Source organism: Salvelinus namaycush, chromosome 1 (assembly GCF_016432855.1).
Source record: "Salvelinus namaycush isolate Seneca chromosome 1, SaNama_1.0, whole genome shotgun sequence".
Taxonomy (NCBI): domain Eukaryota; kingdom Metazoa; phylum Chordata; class Actinopteri; order Salmoniformes; family Salmonidae; genus Salvelinus; species Salvelinus namaycush.
This window is the reverse complement of record NC_052307.1, coordinates 42,527,939-42,545,027: the sequence shown is the minus strand read 5'-3', so window position 1 is coordinate 42,545,027 and position 17,089 is coordinate 42,527,939. Positions and strand designations below refer to the sequence as shown.

Sequence of the window (17,089 nt, the reverse complement as noted above, 5' to 3'; positions counted from 1 at the left end):
GCTCTATGGGGTACAGGGGGAGGGAGGTGTGTGTGTATTGAAAAGTGTATATAGCACTATGTTACCAGTGGAGCCAGGGAGACATATGTCAGGAAGGCCAAAACACACCGTGCCGACGAACGCCTAAAAGCAGTGGGTGGCTGCAGTGTTCGCAATCACCATGTGTGTGGTGATTTAACATGTAGATTCGTCAAGATTGAACAGAAAATGACCGCTGACTTTCTGGTCAGAGAAGATAGGATGGCCACCCGGTGCTTTTTACCGTTCATCAGCACGGTGTGTTTTGGCCTTTACACTTACAGTCAAGTGAAGTAACTATAGTGAAGAAAATAACACCCTCCTTACAATCAAACATTGGGGAGGTTTGATAATGCTGTGGGGTTACTTTGCTGCCTCTGGTACTGGGGGCCTTGAACATAAGCAAGACATGAAACCAACAGATTATCAAGGTGTTTTGGATTGCAATGTTCAACCCATTCCAAAACCAAGTCCAAAAACTGGGTCTCCTTTGAATTTCGTGGGTCTCTCAGCAGGACAACAACCCCAAACACACATAAAAAGCACACAGTGTTGGTCCAAGGGCTATGTAATCAAGTACTAGCTCAGGGGTGCCAATAATTCTACCAATACCATTTGTTTTTATTTTCCAAATGTAAATTGTAAATTCTATAAAAAACAATTGGTTCTGTAATGTTGGAAATCCAATTACAGGTAGCGGGGTGGTTAGAGCATTAGGCCAGTAACCGAAAGGTTGCTGGATCGAATCCCAGAGCAGACAAGGTAAACATCTGTCGTTCTGCCCCTGAACAAGGCAGTTAACGCACTCACCCCGGTAGGCCGTCATTGTAAATAAGAATTTGTTCTTAACTGACTTGCCTAGTTAAATAAAGAAAATAAAAAATATATATTTCTACTTATTTTAGAAGAAAAAATGTGCAAGGGTGCCACAATATTACGTCGTAATTGTATCTAAAGCAAAAGAAAGGAGTCTTGTTGTGGAAGTATGCACATTCAACGACTAGGATAGGATAATAGGATGACATACAGATGCATGCATGCACACACACACACTCACATTTCTGATGAAGTACTCCAGAGCAGCATAGGCGATAGCTGTCCCGTCGTGGGTGCTGGTGCCCCGCCCCAACTCGTCCAGGATGACCAATGACCTCTCGGTTGCCCGGGTGACAATTTCCGAGGCTTCCGTCAGCTCCTCCATGAATGTGCTCCGGCCCTTATAGATGCTGTCAGACGCCCCCATTCTACCAACACACACACACACATTAATTATGCTTTCAGACGTTCCCATCCTACAGACCAATAACACACAGGAGAGAAGAATTTTAGAATGAAACGTGTCTACTCATTTTATTTCTAAATTTTACAGGCAGAGAGGAGGAACACAGCTTTAGGGTGTTTGTGTGTGTGTGTGAGTGTGTTCACAAGGCAGTGAAAAGACAGAACAGTTTGTATTTGTACTAATACCTACACTTGTTGGACCTGTGTGACACCAATAGCGTACTGTCCATTAATAACAACACACAATCTCCTTGCACAATCTTGAACCCCCTCCTACAGACTCTGACTCAACTCAACTCACAGCACAAAAACTGAACAGAGAAGAGGGAAAAGAGAGGGATTGAGAGGGACACACACACAGGTACATTACATGACCAAAAGTACATGGACACCTGCTCGTCGAACATCTGATTCCAAAATCATGGGCATTGATATGGAGTCGGTCCCCCCTTTGCTGCTATAACAGCCGCCACTCTTCTGGGAAGAAATTCCACTAGATGTTGGAACATTGCTGTAGGGACTTGCTTCCATTCAGCCAAATAAGCATTAGTGAGGTCGGGCACTGATGTTGGGCGATTAGGCCTGGCTCGTATTCGGCTTTCCAATTCATAAATAAAAATAATAATAGGCTATTCAGCTGGCTCAGTGATGCCATGTAGATAACATGCCAGAGCAAACTGTGTGGTCTTATATTTCTAAATAAAACAATGAAACTAATATTTTGGATACTTTCATATTCTGTGGCTGTACGGACTGGCACTCACTCACAAAATAAGGAGCTGTTATCTGCGTTTCACCAGACCATAAGCATCTGTGGACATCATGGCTGTCTTGGAGTTTCCTCTCGTTTAGGGAGTGATTTTCTGCTGATTCGCTGTACGCATTCATTCCTTTATTTATTCTGTTTCACTTTCTCCATTATTTAATTATTTATTCTCTTGATTAGGCCTCCAGACTAGAGGCAGTTTGCCAGTGAAAACTCAGAGTCTAAGCGAAGCCAGATGGGTTGTAGGACCCTCCATGCCGTGCTCTGCCACCCACCCACCCGAAAGCCATTCCATGCCACCTCTGTCCACACTTCCAACAGAACAGACGCCAGTGGAACATTGGAAGACTTGCCCTTTACACAACAACCATGCCCTTCACACAAAACATCCCCGTCAATCCAGCTATGAAACATTCAGGGCTGGGTCTGGGTGAATGGACCATGATGAGCCTACTCGTGGACTAAAAACACTTTCAATAGAGAGTACATTGAAGGATGGTTTCCTCAATGTAGACTCAATGTAGAATCTCAGCTGAAAATGCTTTTTTAGTCCAGGATTAGGCAGAATCTGTGTCACAGAAACAGCCCCTTAAAGTCTACATAGATTGAAGGGGTCTGTTACTTCTGGAGTAAGCTTATCCTCACTCAGGGATCAATCATCCCTACTACTAAACTGTCTTTAGAAACAGAGGTCTATCAGTCCCTCCAGCATTTCACAACATTTTTGTATTATATTTGAGGGTTGATGGCTCACCTCTCTAACCACCAGGCTACTTGTCAACCGGTAATAGTGCGGTGATTTTTCAAATCTGCATAAAATGCGGGAAATTGTTGATTTATTTAATTGATCACAAAATCCTGGAGAGACTAGTCTATCGTGTTTCTGCTGCTAAGGCATTGACTACGTGTGGATCTTCTGAAGCTCAAAGTCCATGCAGGCTGCATCTAAAGCACTGCGTCAGAGAGATGCTACAATACAGACTGCAGAATCAAGACATGAAAACCATTTTGACATAATATATGACATGAAAACAGAGAAGAGGAGATAGGAGACATCAGAGAACAAATAGTAATGGCTGGTTTGAATGTACGGTCGAAGTAAGGTCCTTTTCAAACAGCTTTCTACATTTCATTTCCTCTGCGGTTTCCATAACAACAGTGAGGAAAAGAGAAAATATGCTCCATAACCTTCAGATTCAATATATCCATCAGCACTCAAATACCATCAGCCATGAACGCACAAACAATGAGACACATACACACTCTCCAACCAAGGGAACACTCTGGTGAACTCTGTTGAGGAGGAAACAGATGATGTCATCTCATCTCCCTAACTAAAATAGCATTCTCTCTGTCCTTTTCAACACACACACACAAAGTGTGAGATAAAGAGAGGGATGAGACTGGCAGAGGAGGATGGAGGAATCTACCTTTTCTCGTTCAGTCATCTCAGTGGAGTGTATATTCATGAGTTTATTATCCAGATAAAGCATAATCTTTCTCCCTCTCCAAAATACTTAATTGTAAATGGCCATACAGCATATCTTATTTATAGTCTAGGAGAGAGAGAATGAGAAAGGGATGTAGGAGAGAGAAAGAAAAGAAGAAAAGTGGAAACATGTGAGTGTTGGTACTAGAGGAAACATCAGCTACTTCTACAGGGCAGTACTTCAGAACAGAGGGGGAGAGAAATGGGGAGAAAAAGAGAGCGGGAAGAGAAAAAGCATCAGAGAGACCCTCATACTTCAAGCATTGCTGTGCTTTAAAGACTGGCAGAGCTATGATCTACAGCCGTAGTACATAGATAGCCTTTTATACCCTACGAAAACTGTACTGTTCTTTACGCCCACAACACACAACACACACACACACACACACACACACACACACACACACACACACACACACACACACACACTCTGCCTGTAAATTAGCCAAAGTGGCGCTCAGAGGAGCGATCCACATGCCAAAGCAGCAGCTACTCTTCCTGGGGTCCAGCAAAATGAAGGCAGTTTATACAATTTTAAAAACATTACAATACATTCACAGATTTTACAACATACTGTGTGCCCTCAGGCCCCTACTCCACCACTACCACATATCTACAGTACTAAATGTGTATATAATTGTGCGTATGTTATGGTGTGTGTGTGTGTGTGTGTGTGTGTGTGTGTGTGTGTGTGTGTGTGTGTGTGTGTGTGTGTCTGTGTGTCTGTGTGTCTGTGTGTGTGTGTCTGTGTGTGTCTGTGCCAATGTTTGTGTTGCTTCACAGTCCCCGCTGATCCATAAGGTATTCTTTTATCTGTTTTTTAAATCAGATTTTACTGCTTGCGTCAGTTACTTGATGTGGAATAGAGTTCCATGTATCCATGGCTCTATGTAGTACTGTGTGCCTCCCATAGTCTGTTCTGGACTTGGGGACTGTGAAGAGACCTCTTGTGGCATGTCTTGTGGGGTATGCATGGGTGTCCGTGTGCCAGTAGTTTAGCTGTGTGCCAGTAGTTTAGACAGACAGCTCGGTGCATTCAACGTGTCAATACCTATCAAAAATAAAAGTAGTGATGAAGTCAATCTCTCCTCCACTTTCAGCCAGGAGAGATTGACATGCATATTATTAATATTAGCTCTCTGTGTACATTCAAGGGCCAGCCGTGCTGCCCTGTTCTGAGCCAATTGCAATTTTCCTAAGTCCTTTTTGTGGCACCTGACCACACGACTGAACAGTAGTCCAGGTGCGACAAAACAATGGCCTGTAGGACCTGCCTTGTTGATAGTGTTGTTAAGAAGGCAGAGCATTGCTATATTATAGACAGACTTCTCCCCATCTTAGCTACTACTGCATCAATATGTTTTGACCATGACAGTTCACAATCTAGGGTTACTACAAGCAGTTTAATCATCTCAACTTGCATAATTTCCACATTATTTATTACAATATTTAGTTTAAGTTTAGTGTTTTGAGTGTTTTGAGTGTTTTGTTCCAAATACAATGCTTTAAGTTTTAGAAATATTTAGGGATAACTTCTTCCTTGCCACCCACGCTGAAACTAACTGCAGCTCTTTGTTGAGTGTTGCAATCATTTCAGTCGCTGTAGTAGCTGACGTGTATAGTGTTGAGTCATCCACATACATAGACACTCTGGCTTTACTCAGTGGCATGTCGTTAATAAAAATTGAAAAAAGCAAGGGGCCTAAACAGCTACCCTGGGGAATTCCTGATTCTAACTGGATTATATTTGAGAGGCGTCCATTAAATAACACCCTCTGTGTTCTGTTAGACAAGTAACTCTTTATCTACATTATAGCAGGGGGTGTAAAGCCATAACACATACTTTTTCCAGAAGCAGACTATGATCGATAATGTCAAAAGCTGCACTGAAGTCTAACAAGACAGCCCCCACAATAATTTTATCGTCAATCATCAGTCATTTGTGTAAGTGCTGTGATTGTTGAGGGTCCTTCCCTATAAGCATGCTGAAATTCTGTTCTGTCGATTTGTTTACTGTGAAACAACATTGTATCTGGTCAAACCAATTTTTCCCCAGAAGTTTACTAAAAGGTTGGTAACAGGCAGATTGGTCGGCTATTTGAGTCAGTAAAGGGGGCTATATTATTCCTTAGCTTCCCTCCAGGCCTGAGGGCACACGCTCTCTAGTAGGCTTAAATTGAAGATGTGGCAAATAGGAGTGGCAATATTGTCTGCTATTATCCTCAGTCATTTTCCATCTAGATTGTCAGACCCCGGTGGCTTGTCATTGTTGATAGGCAACAATAATTTTTTCACCTCTTCCATACTGACTTTACGGAATTCAAAAGTACAATTCTTGCCTTTCATAATTTGGTCCGATATACTTGGATGTGTAGTGTAAGCGTTTGTTGCTGGCATGTCATCCCTAAGTTTGCTTATCTTGCCAATTAAATAGTCATTAAAGGAGTTTGCAATATCAGTGGGCTTTGTGATGAGTGAGCCATCATTCATAAATGAAGGAGCCGATTTGGCTTTTTTCCCCAAAATTTAATTTAAGGTGCCCCAAAGCTTTTTACTATCATTCTTTACATAATTTATCTTTGATTCATAGTGTGGTTTATTTTTTATTTAGTTTAGTCACATGATTTCTTAATTTGCAGTACGTTTGCCAATCAGTTGGGCTGCCAGACTTAGTTGCCATAGCTTTTGCCTCATCCCTCTCAACCATACAATTTTTCAATGTCTCATCAATCCAAGGGGATATAACAGTTTTTACAGTCATTTTCTTAACTTCTCTAGGATAGGGGGCAGCAAATTCACTATTGGATAAATAGCGTGCCCAATTTCAACTTCCTTCTACTCATCCCCAGAATATAAGATATGCATATTATTAGTAGATTTGGATAGAAAACACTCTGAAGTTTATAAAAATGTTTGAATCATGTCTGTAAGTATAACAGAACTTATGTAGCAGGCAAAACCCCGAGGACTAACTATACATTTTTTTTTTTTTAAGTCACTGTCTGTTCAATGAGGTTTCATTGGAATACTGGATTTCTAATCACCCTGTTTTCAGTTCCTACCGCTTCCACTGGATGTCACCACTCTTTGGAAATAGGTTGAGGTTATTCCTTTGTGCAATGAAGAAGTCAGGCCACCTGGAAACAGTGTAATGTCATGTGTACTGTTTGAGAGTTGCGCAAGGCTAGAAAAGTAGCGTTAGTTTGTTGATCTCCTGTATTGAAAACAGATAGACCAGTCTTCAATTTGATCGATTATTAACGTTTACAAATACCGTTAGTTGTATTACAAAAGTAGTTTGAAATGTTTTGGCAAAGTTTAGAGGTAATTTTTTTGATATTTTGTAGTGACTTTGCGCAAATTGGAAGATGTTTTTTTCTGGATCAACCGCGCCAAATAAATGGACAATTTGGATATACACTGCTCAAAAAAATAAAGGGAACACTAACATAACACATCCTAGATCTGAATGAATGAAATATTCTTATTAAATACTTTTTTCTTGACATAGTTGAATGTGCTGACAACAAAATCACACAAAAATTATCAATGGAAATCAAATTTATCAACCCATGGAGGTCTGGATTTGGAGTCACACTCAAAATTAAAGTGGAAAACCACACTACAGGCTGATCCAACTTTGATGTAATGTCCTTAAAACAAGTCAAAATGAGGCTCAGTAGTGTGTGTGGCCTCCACGTGCCTGTATGACCTCCCTACAACGCCTGGGCATGCTCCTGATGAGGTGGCGGATGGTCTCCTGGGATCTCCTCCCAGACCTGGACTAAAGCATCCGCCAACTCCTGGACAGTCTGTGGTGCAACGTGGCGTTGGTGGATGGAGCGAGACATGATGTCCCAGATGTGCTCAATTGGATTCAGGTCTGGGGAACGGGCGGGCGGGCCAGTCCATAGCATCAATGCCTTCCTCTTGCAGGAACTGCTGACACACTCCAGCCACATGAGGTCTAGCATTGTCTTGCATTAGGAGGAACCCAGGGCCAACCGCACCAGCATATGGTCTCACAAGGGGTCTGAGGATCTCATCTTGGTACCTAATGGCAGTCAGGCTACCTCTGGCGAGCACATGGAGGGCTGTACGGCCCCCCAAAGAAATGCCACCCCACACCATGACTGACCCACCGCCAAACCGGTCATGCTGGAGGATATTGCAGGCAGCAGAACGTTCTCCACGGCGTCTCCAGACTCTGTCACGTCTGTCACATGTGCTCAGTGTGAACCTGCTTTCATCTGTGAAGAGCACAGGGCGCCAGTGGCGAATTTGCCAATCTTGGTGTTCTCTGGCAAATGCCAAACGTCCTGCACGGTGTTGGGCTGTAAGCACAACCCCCACCTGTGGACGTCGGGCCCTCATACCACCCTCATGGAGCCTGTTTCTGACCGTTTGAGCAGACACATGCACATTTGTGGCCTGCTGGAGGTCATTTTGCAGTGCTCCTCCTGCTACTCCTTGCACAAAGGCGGAGGTAGCGGTCCTGCTGCTGGGTTGTTGCCCTCCTACGGCCTCCTCCACGTCTCCTGATGTACTGGCCTGTCTCCTGGTAGCGCCTCCATGCTCTGGACACTACGCTGACAGACACAGCAAACCTTCTTGCCACAGCTCGCATTGATGTGCCATCCTGGATGAGCTGCACTACCTGAGCCACTTGTGTGGGTTGTAGACTCCGTCTCATGCTACCACTAGAGTGAGAGCACCGCCAGCATTCAAAAGTGACCAAAACATCAGCCAGGAAGCATAGGAACTGAGAAGTGGTCTGTGGTCACCACCTGCAGAATCACTCCTTTATTGGGGGTGTCTTGCTAATTGCCTATAATTTCCACCTTTTGTCTATTGCATTTGCACAACAGCATGTGAAATTTATTGTCAATCAGTGTTGCTTCCTAAGTGGACAGTTTGATTTCACAGAAGTGTGATTGACTTGGAGTTACATTGTGTTGTTTAAGTGTTCCCTTTATTTTTTTGAGCAGTGTATATGGACGGAATTAATCGAACAAAAGGACCATTTGTGATGTTTATGGGACATATTGGAGTGCCAACAAAAGAATCTCGTCAAAGGTAAGGCATGATTTATATTTTATTTCTGCGTTTTGTGTCGTGCCTGCAGTGTTGAAATATGCTACACTCTCTTTGTTTACTGTTGTGCTATCATCAGATAATAGCATCTTATGCTTTCGCCGAAAAGCCTTTTTGAAATCTGACATGGTGGCTGGAATCACAACGAGTGTAGCTTTAATTTGGTATCTTACATGTGTGATTTAATGAAAGTTTGATTTTATATCTTTTTTTTTGAATTTGGCGCTCTACATTTTCCCTGGCTATTGGCTAAGTGGGACGCTACCGTCCCACATATCCCAGAGAGGTTAACTTCTTGTGGATAGGGGGCAGCATTTTCACATTTGTTTGGATGAAAAATGTGCCCAGAGTAAACTGCCTGCTCCTCAGTCCCAGTTGCTAATATATGCATATTATTATTCGTATTGGATAGAAAACATTCTGAAGTTTCTAAAACTGTTTGAATTATGTCTGTGAGTATAACAGAACTCATATGACAAAAACCTGAGAAGTTCCACTTCCTGTTTGAATTGTTTCTGAGTTGGCAGATTTTCAACCAAGCTCTCATTGAAATTACAGCGAAATATTGATGAGTTTTCACTTCCTACGGCTTCCACTAGATGTCAACAGTCAATAGAACTTTGTCTGATGACTCTAATGTGAAGGGGGCCGAAGGAGACAGGAATGAGTAATCACTGCCACGAGCTGACCATACTTTCACATGCGCCTTCACATGAGGAGGACCTCCGTTCCACCGCTCTTCTGAAGTCAATCTAATTCTCCGGTTGGAACGTTATTCAAGATGTATGTTAACACCATTCTAAAGATTGATTCAATTCAGTACATCGTTTGACATGTTTCCACTGACTGTTACGGAACTTTTGGACATTTCGTCACGTTATAGTTGATGCGCTTTGTGACTTTGGAATTGTTTACTGCTAACGCGCTAACCAAAGTAGCTAATTGGACATAAATAACAGACATTATCGAACATATCAAGCATTTATTGTGGACCTGGGATTCCTAGGACTGCATTCTGATGAAGTTCCTCAAAGGTAAGGAAACATTTATCATGTATTTTCTGGTTTCTGTTGACCCCAACATGGCGGCTAATTTGGCTATTGTTCTGAGCTCCGTCTCAGATTATTGCATGATTTGCTTTTTCCGTAAAGTTTTTTGAAATCTGACACAGCAGTTGCATTAAGGAGAGGTATATCTATAATTCCATGTGTATAACTTGTATTATCATCTACATTTATGATGAGTATTTCTGTTGAAACGATGTGGCTATGCAAAATCACTTGATGTTTTTGGAACTAGTGAATGTAACGCGCCAATGTAAACTCAGATTTTTTGTTGTAAATATGAACTTTATCAAACAAAGCATGCATGTATTGTGTAACATGAAGTCCTATGAGTGTCATCTGATGAAGATAATCAAAGGTTAGTGATTAATTTTATCTATATCTGCTTTTTGTGAAAGCTATCTTTCTTTGGAAAAATGGCTGTGCTTATTGTGGTTTGGTGGTGACCTAACATAATCACTTGTAGTGCTTTCGCTGAAAAGCATATTTGAAATCGGACACTTTGGTGGGATTAACAACAAGATTACCTTTAAAATTATATAAGACACATGTATGTTTGAGGAATTTTAATTATGAGATTTCTGTTGTTTGAATTTGGCGCCCTGCACTTTCACTGTTTGCTGTCATACCGATCCCGGTAGCGGGATGCAGCCATAAGAAGTTTTAACAATATCAAAACAAAAGTAATCATTTATGTGGCCAATACTATCCGTAGAGGTGTGTTATTGTGCAATTTGTATATATATATCCAACACGATTTTAATATGTACCTTTCCGGTAGGGGCAGTGTTGGCCATGCAGTACTCAATATTGTCGTAAGTCTAATTTCACGAGAGAAAGAGAGAGAAAGACAAAGAGAAAGAAAAACAGAGAGCGATGGAGAAAAATAAAGTCTGCTGTATTTGTATTTATCATGGATCCCAATGCTGTGCCTCTAATGTTGTCATGGCCACTATTCTTTCTGCTTTTGCCCAACAACAGAGAGAAAATGAGAAACAATCTTATACCTCCTTTAGTCTCTCTCTGCTCACATGGTAGCATAAGTGGTGAACAGAAACGCGCTCGCTTGTGTATGTGTGTGTGCGCGCACGTGTTTGAGAGGGAGAATAGTCTCTGGTCTCTCTCATATTACCTGGCAACCATTGAGGAGCTAAAAATGCCACCAGAACCACTCACAGTTGATTGCAGAACTAAGTTGCTAATGAGTTGATAATGGGCAACAACAGTCTGACAATGTGTCAATCAGTAATCACATTTACTGATATATATGTGTGTGTGTGTGTGTGTGTGTGTGTGTGTGTGTGTACCTGGTGTATATGCCATCCAGGATGCCCAGTCTTGCCTCTGTAGCTGGTACATATGATCCCACCTGGGCCATGATGCAGACTAGCGCCACCTGGCGGATGTAGGAGCTCTTACCCCCCATGTTAGGGCCTGTTATTATCAGAGTCCTCCTCCCGTCACCCTGAACAAACAGAGAGGGGGGGACAAAGTGTAAATAGCTAAGTGGTGTTATTTTTTTTTATTGACACCCCTAAGCTAAAAGCCACCACCTCCGACACATAGCAGCTGAGAAAACAACTCTAATATTTAATTTTCATTTTCTTTCTCTTTAAAATCATGTGACAATCACTTCTTCTTACAAAACTGAATAGATTCAAAATGCTTGTGAATCGTGATATAATCGTGATATGTGGTTAAATGCACTTAACTAAATTACATACAGTCTATGGAAGGGCAATTTAAATCATTAAATCATTTTGAATAATATCAATATTTTGGGAGGATATCTGGACAGTTTAAATAAATGTTTAAAAAATGTATTTTATTTTTCCTCTCTTTTTTTGTTTTAAATGGAGACTTGCTCACACGACTTACGAGAGAGCCGGTGCGCAGCGCTTTGACAGTCTGTGTGGCACGGAGGGAGAGAGAGCGAACGTAGCCAAATTGACTCACGCTAGTTAGTCAAACTTGTTGCTGCCATAGGTTATCTATCATACCATCTTGTTTGAGAAGATATATAAAGCAAACTGGGCATTTGAACAACAGCATAAATACAGCTACAGTGAGCTCCAAAAGTATTGGGACGGTGACATTTTTTGTTTTTGTTTTGGCTCTGTACTTCAGCACTTTGGATTTGAAATTATGCACTTTAACCTCATAGTCATTGTATAATTTCAAATACAATGTGCTGGAGTACAGAGCTAAAACAACCAACAATGTGTCACCGTCCCAATACTTTTGGAGCTCACTGTATTTCACGTTTGCATGTCAAAAACAGAATGACCACTGCTGCATATGCTGCCACAGTTTTATTTTTTGTACTATTACCCCTTTTTCGTGATATCCAATTGGTAGTTACAGTCTTGTCCCATCGCTGCAATTCCCGTACGGACTTGGGAGAGGCGAAGGTCGAGAGCCATGTATCCCTCGAAACACAACCCTGCCATGCAGCACTGCTTCTTGACACACTGCTCTCTTAACCCGGATGCGAGCCGCACCAATGTGTCGGTGGAAACACCGTACAACTGGCGACAGTCTGCTTGCAGATGCCCGGCCCGCCACAAGGAGTCGCTGTAGCGCAGTGGGACAAGGACATCCCGACCGGCCAAACCCTGCCCCAACCCAGACGAAGCTGGGCGCCGCCTCATGGGTCTCCCGGTCACGGGAGCAGTGTGACACAGCCTAGGATCGAACCCTGGTCTGTAGTGATGCCTCGAGCACTGTGATGCAGTGCCGTAGACCACCGCTGCGCCACTCGGCAGGCCACATGCTGCCACTGTTTTGACAGATTCGATTATACTATTTAGAACGAGCAGCCAGCTCACATCACGAATGAATGCAAGAGGGAGAACGCAACAAGTAAAAACATATAATATAACTAGGGCTAGCTAGCTAACAAAATGCCAAAGTGCGCAAAGCTGTCATCAAGGTGGCTACTTTGAAGAATCTCAAATATAAAATATATTTTGATTTGTTTAACACATTTTTGGTTACTGCATGATTCCATATGTGTTATTTCATAGTTTTGATGTCTTCACTACTATTCCACAATGTAGAAAATAGTAAAAATAAAGAAAACCCTTGAATGAGTAAGTGGGTCCAAAAGTTACACTGGTACTGTATCAAAATGTATTTCTGAAAAATGTTGTGCACAAACTTGATTTTTTACATATATCAATAAACAGTGCATTCGGAAAGTATTCAGACCCCTGGACTTTTTTCAAATTTTGTTACGTTACAGCCTTATTCTAAAATGTATTAGTTGTTTTTCCTCAAAAAGATAGGGGTCAAAATGATTGACAACCCTGTTTTCAATACTTCAACTTGCAAGGATAATGCCACTGAGCCTTTTTCTTAAATGTTTTATGAGATTGGGGAACACATTGGGAGGGATCCTAGACCTAGACCTTTCCTCCATACAGAATCCTTCCAGATCCTTGATATCCTTCGTCTGCACTTATGGACAGCCCTCTTCAATTCAAACCACATGTCTTCAAAAGGGTTCAAGTCCGGAGACAGATAGCCATTGCAAAATGTTGATCTTGTGGTTAATTAACCATTTCTTTGTGGATGTGTACCTGTGCTTGGGGTTATTGTCTTGCTGGAAGAGCCACTTGTGGCCAAGTTTGAGCCTCCTCAAACTTGGCTCCTCAAACTTGTATTAGTATAAAATAATATAATTTCCCAAATATAGCTGAGTATTTGTGATTTATATTACTGTATACAGTCTTTTTTGCTCATCTTTATCAAAGGTACCAATATTTTTTGACCTGACTGTATATCAACTGATATTCTGACTTTGAGCAGTTGTAAGCAGATTAATCAGGCAAAATTGTTTCTGCCTGGAAAGATTTAAGACCTTAGTAGCATAGTGGTTCAATCCTCAGTTCCACCCTATTGCAGAATCAAATGTCAATACATATTCAATCTTAATGTATAACGAATCGCAATATGTATTGAATAGGGTATGTATCGTGAAACGTATCGTATCGTGAGGTCCCTGTCCTACCATCTTACTATCCACCCTCTCATTGAATGTTATGACTTATGGACATGATATGAACATGATAATATTCTGAACATGAATAAACAGTCCATAGAGAGTAATGACCATATGAGCACGAAGAAATAGATGCATTTCTTTTATCGCTCTATCTAGAGGGAGAGAATGAAAGAGAATAAGAGGGAAACTGAAATCCGTTTTACCTCATTTTTAACAGCATGTCACTTGTACAACTTGAGATGACAAAACTCAAAATCACCTTTATTCTACACACTGAAATGGACACAAGGCCCTCCCTCGCCATCCCTTTGGCAAATCAGACCATAACTATATCCTCCTGCTTACGAGCAAAAACTCAAACTGGAAGTACCAGTGATGCGCTCAATATGGAAGTGGTCCGATGGAGCAGATGCTAAGCTATAGGACTGTTTCGCTGACACAGACCGGAATATGTTCTGGAATTCACCCACATCATTCAACGGCTTCATTAATAAGTGCATTGATTACGTCCTCCCCACAGTGACTGTACATACTCCAACCAGAAGCAATAGATTACAGGTAACATCCGCCAAGATAACCTGCCTAAATGAATATCGCTGCGTAGCACTCACATCTACAGTATAGCAATGAAATGCTTTGAAAGGCTGGTCATGGCTGACATCAACACCATCATCCCAGACACCCTGGACCCACTCTAATTCCCATACCGCCCCAACAGATCCACAGATGACTGGCCAGAAACAAAGACCTTTCTTCTGAAACTCGTCAGTCTATTCTTGTTCTGAGAAATGAAGGCTATTCCATGCGAGAAATTGCCAAGAAACTGGCTCTAACCAGAATAGAAAGAGGAGTGGGAGGCCCCAGTGCACAACTGAGCAAGAGGACAAGTACATTAGAGTGTCTAATTTGAGAAACAGTCACCTCACAAGTCCTCAACTGGCAGCTTCAATAATAGTATCCGCAAAACACCAGTCTCAACGTCAACAGTGAAGAGGCGACTCCAGGATGCTGGCCTTCTAAGCAGAGTTGCAAAGAAAAAGCCATATTTCAGACTGGCCAATAAAAATAAAAGATTAAATGGGCAAAAGAACAGACACTGGACTGTCACGTGTGCTCCCTCTCCGGCCTCTAGGTCACCAGGCCGCTCGTTAGGGCGCACACCTGTCACCAGCGTTACACGCATAATGACACTCACCTGGACTCCATCACCTCCTTGATTACCTGCCCTTTATATGTCATTACCTTTGGTTTCTTCCCCAGTCATCATTGTTCCTGTTTCATGTGCGCTGTTTGTGTTTGTTTTGTTCATTTATTTATTCAATGTATTCACTCCCTGAACTTGCTTCCCGACTCTCAGCATACATCGTTACAGAATGACAACTCAACAAAGGGAAGCATCAGGGAGTGTTTTTTTTGTTATGTTTTTGTGTTGGGGTGATGTCAGGTCTGGGTGTTGGAGCTACCTGGGAGGCCTCAGCCGGTTTGTAGGCTCCCATGCCTAAGCTGGGTGAACAGGTCCCCATGCCTCAACCGAGGCAACCGGGAAGGTCTCAGCCAGGTCATCAGGCTCTCACTCCTCAGCCGGTTCATCAGGTTTCAGCGGAGGCAACCGGTCCGCTCCGGATCCCCGGGATTGTCCCTGCGGTTGGCTTCCTGCGGCTGGAGCCGAACACGCCGGGGAGGGGGAACTTCCACGTATGCTCTCTCTCCGACACTCTAGGTTGTCATGCTCCCGCGCCTTAGCCGGATCGACAGGTTCCCACACCTTAGCAGAGGTGACCGGTCCACTCCTGATCCCCGGGATTGTCATCTTGGTCGGCGTCCTGCGGCTGGAGCCAAGCGTTGGTGGGGGGGGGGGGGGGGGGGGGGTACTGTCACGTGTGCTCCCTCTCTGGCCTTTAGGTCACCAGGCTGCTCGTTAGGGCGCACACCTATCACCAGCGTTACGCGCATAATGACACTTACCTGGACTCCATCACCTCCTTGATATGTCACCTGCCCTTTATATGTCACTCCAGTTGGTTTCTTCCCCAGTCGTCATTGTTCCCGTTTCATGTCGGTGCGCTGTTTGTGTTTCTTGTTTTGTTCATTTATTTATTCAATGTATTCACTCCCTGAACTTGCTTCCCGACTCTCAGCGTACATTGTTACAGGACAGAGGAACTCTGCCTAGAAGGCCAGCATCCCGGAGTCGCCTCTTCACTGTTGACGTTGAGACTGGTGTTTTGTGGGTACTATTTAATGAAGCTGCCAGCTGTGATAACATAATTGCAAAAAGGGGTTTCTAATGATCAATTAGCCTTTTAAAATGATAAACTTGGATTAGCTAACACAACGTGCCATTGGAACACAGGAGTGACGGTTGCTGATAATGGGCCTCTGTACGCCTATGTAGATATTCCATAAAATATCGGCCGTTTCCAGCTACAATAGTCATTTACAACATTAACATTGTCTGCACTGTATTTCTAATCAATTTGATGTTATTTAATGGATCAAAAAATTTGCTTTTCTTTAAAAAACAAGGACATTTCTAAGACACCCCAAACTTTTGAACAGTAGTGCATGTAAGAATGCTGTTCATAGACTACAGCTCAGCATTCAACACCATAGTCCCCTCTAAGCTCATCACCAAGCTCAGAACCCTGGGACTGAACACCTACCTCTGAAACCAGATCCTGGGCTTCCTGGCGGGCCACCCCTAGGCGTTGGGGGTAGGCAACAACACATTCGCCACGCTTACCATCAACACGGGGGCCACTCAACGGTGTATGTGTAGTCCCCTCCTGCACTCCCTGTTCACCCACAACTCCAACACCATCATCAAGTTTGCTAACGACGCAACGGTGGAAGGACTGATCACCGACGACGATGAGGCAGGCTATAGAGAAGAGGTCAGAGACCTGGCAGTTGTGGTGCCAGGACAACAAAATATCGCTCAACGTCAGCAATACAAAGGAGCTGTTCGTTGACTACAGGAAAAGGAGGGGCGAGATCGCCCCCATCTACATCGATCGGGCTGTAGTGGAACAGGTCAAGAGCTTCAAATTCCTTGGTGTCCACTTCACCGAGTTGTGAAGAGGACACAACAGTGCCTTTCCCCCTCATGACGCTTGAAAGATCTGGCATGGGCCCTCAGATGGTCAAAAAGTTCTACAGCTGCACCATTGAGAGCATCTTGACTGGCTGCATCACTGCCTGGTACGGCAACTGCAAGGCACCTGATTGCAAGGCGCTACAGAAGGTGATGAGTACGGCCCAGTACATCACTTGGGCCGACTCCCTGCCATCCAGGACCTCTATACCAGGCAGTGTCAGAGTAAGGCCCAATTATATTTTTTAAACTCCAGCCACCCAAGCCATAGATTGTT

At 43.0% G+C, this 17,089-nt stretch overlaps 1 protein-coding gene across 1 annotated transcript in view; it reads right to left on the bottom strand.

The window, feature by feature from the left end:
• msh3 (mutS homolog 3 (E. coli)) overlaps nucleotides 1-17,089 on the bottom strand; it is a 105,310-nt gene that overhangs the window by 17,457 nt on the left and 70,764 nt on the right. Inside the window, exons 20-21 of the mRNA XM_038988730.1 lie at nucleotides 11,020-11,177; nucleotides 1,076-1,262 (exon numbers count right to left, since the gene is read on the bottom strand). Of these exons, the coding sequence (XP_038844658.1) occupies nucleotides 1,076-1,262; nucleotides 11,020-11,177 (345 nt within the window). The remainder of the gene's footprint in view (nucleotides 1-1,075; nucleotides 1,263-11,019; nucleotides 11,178-17,089) is intronic.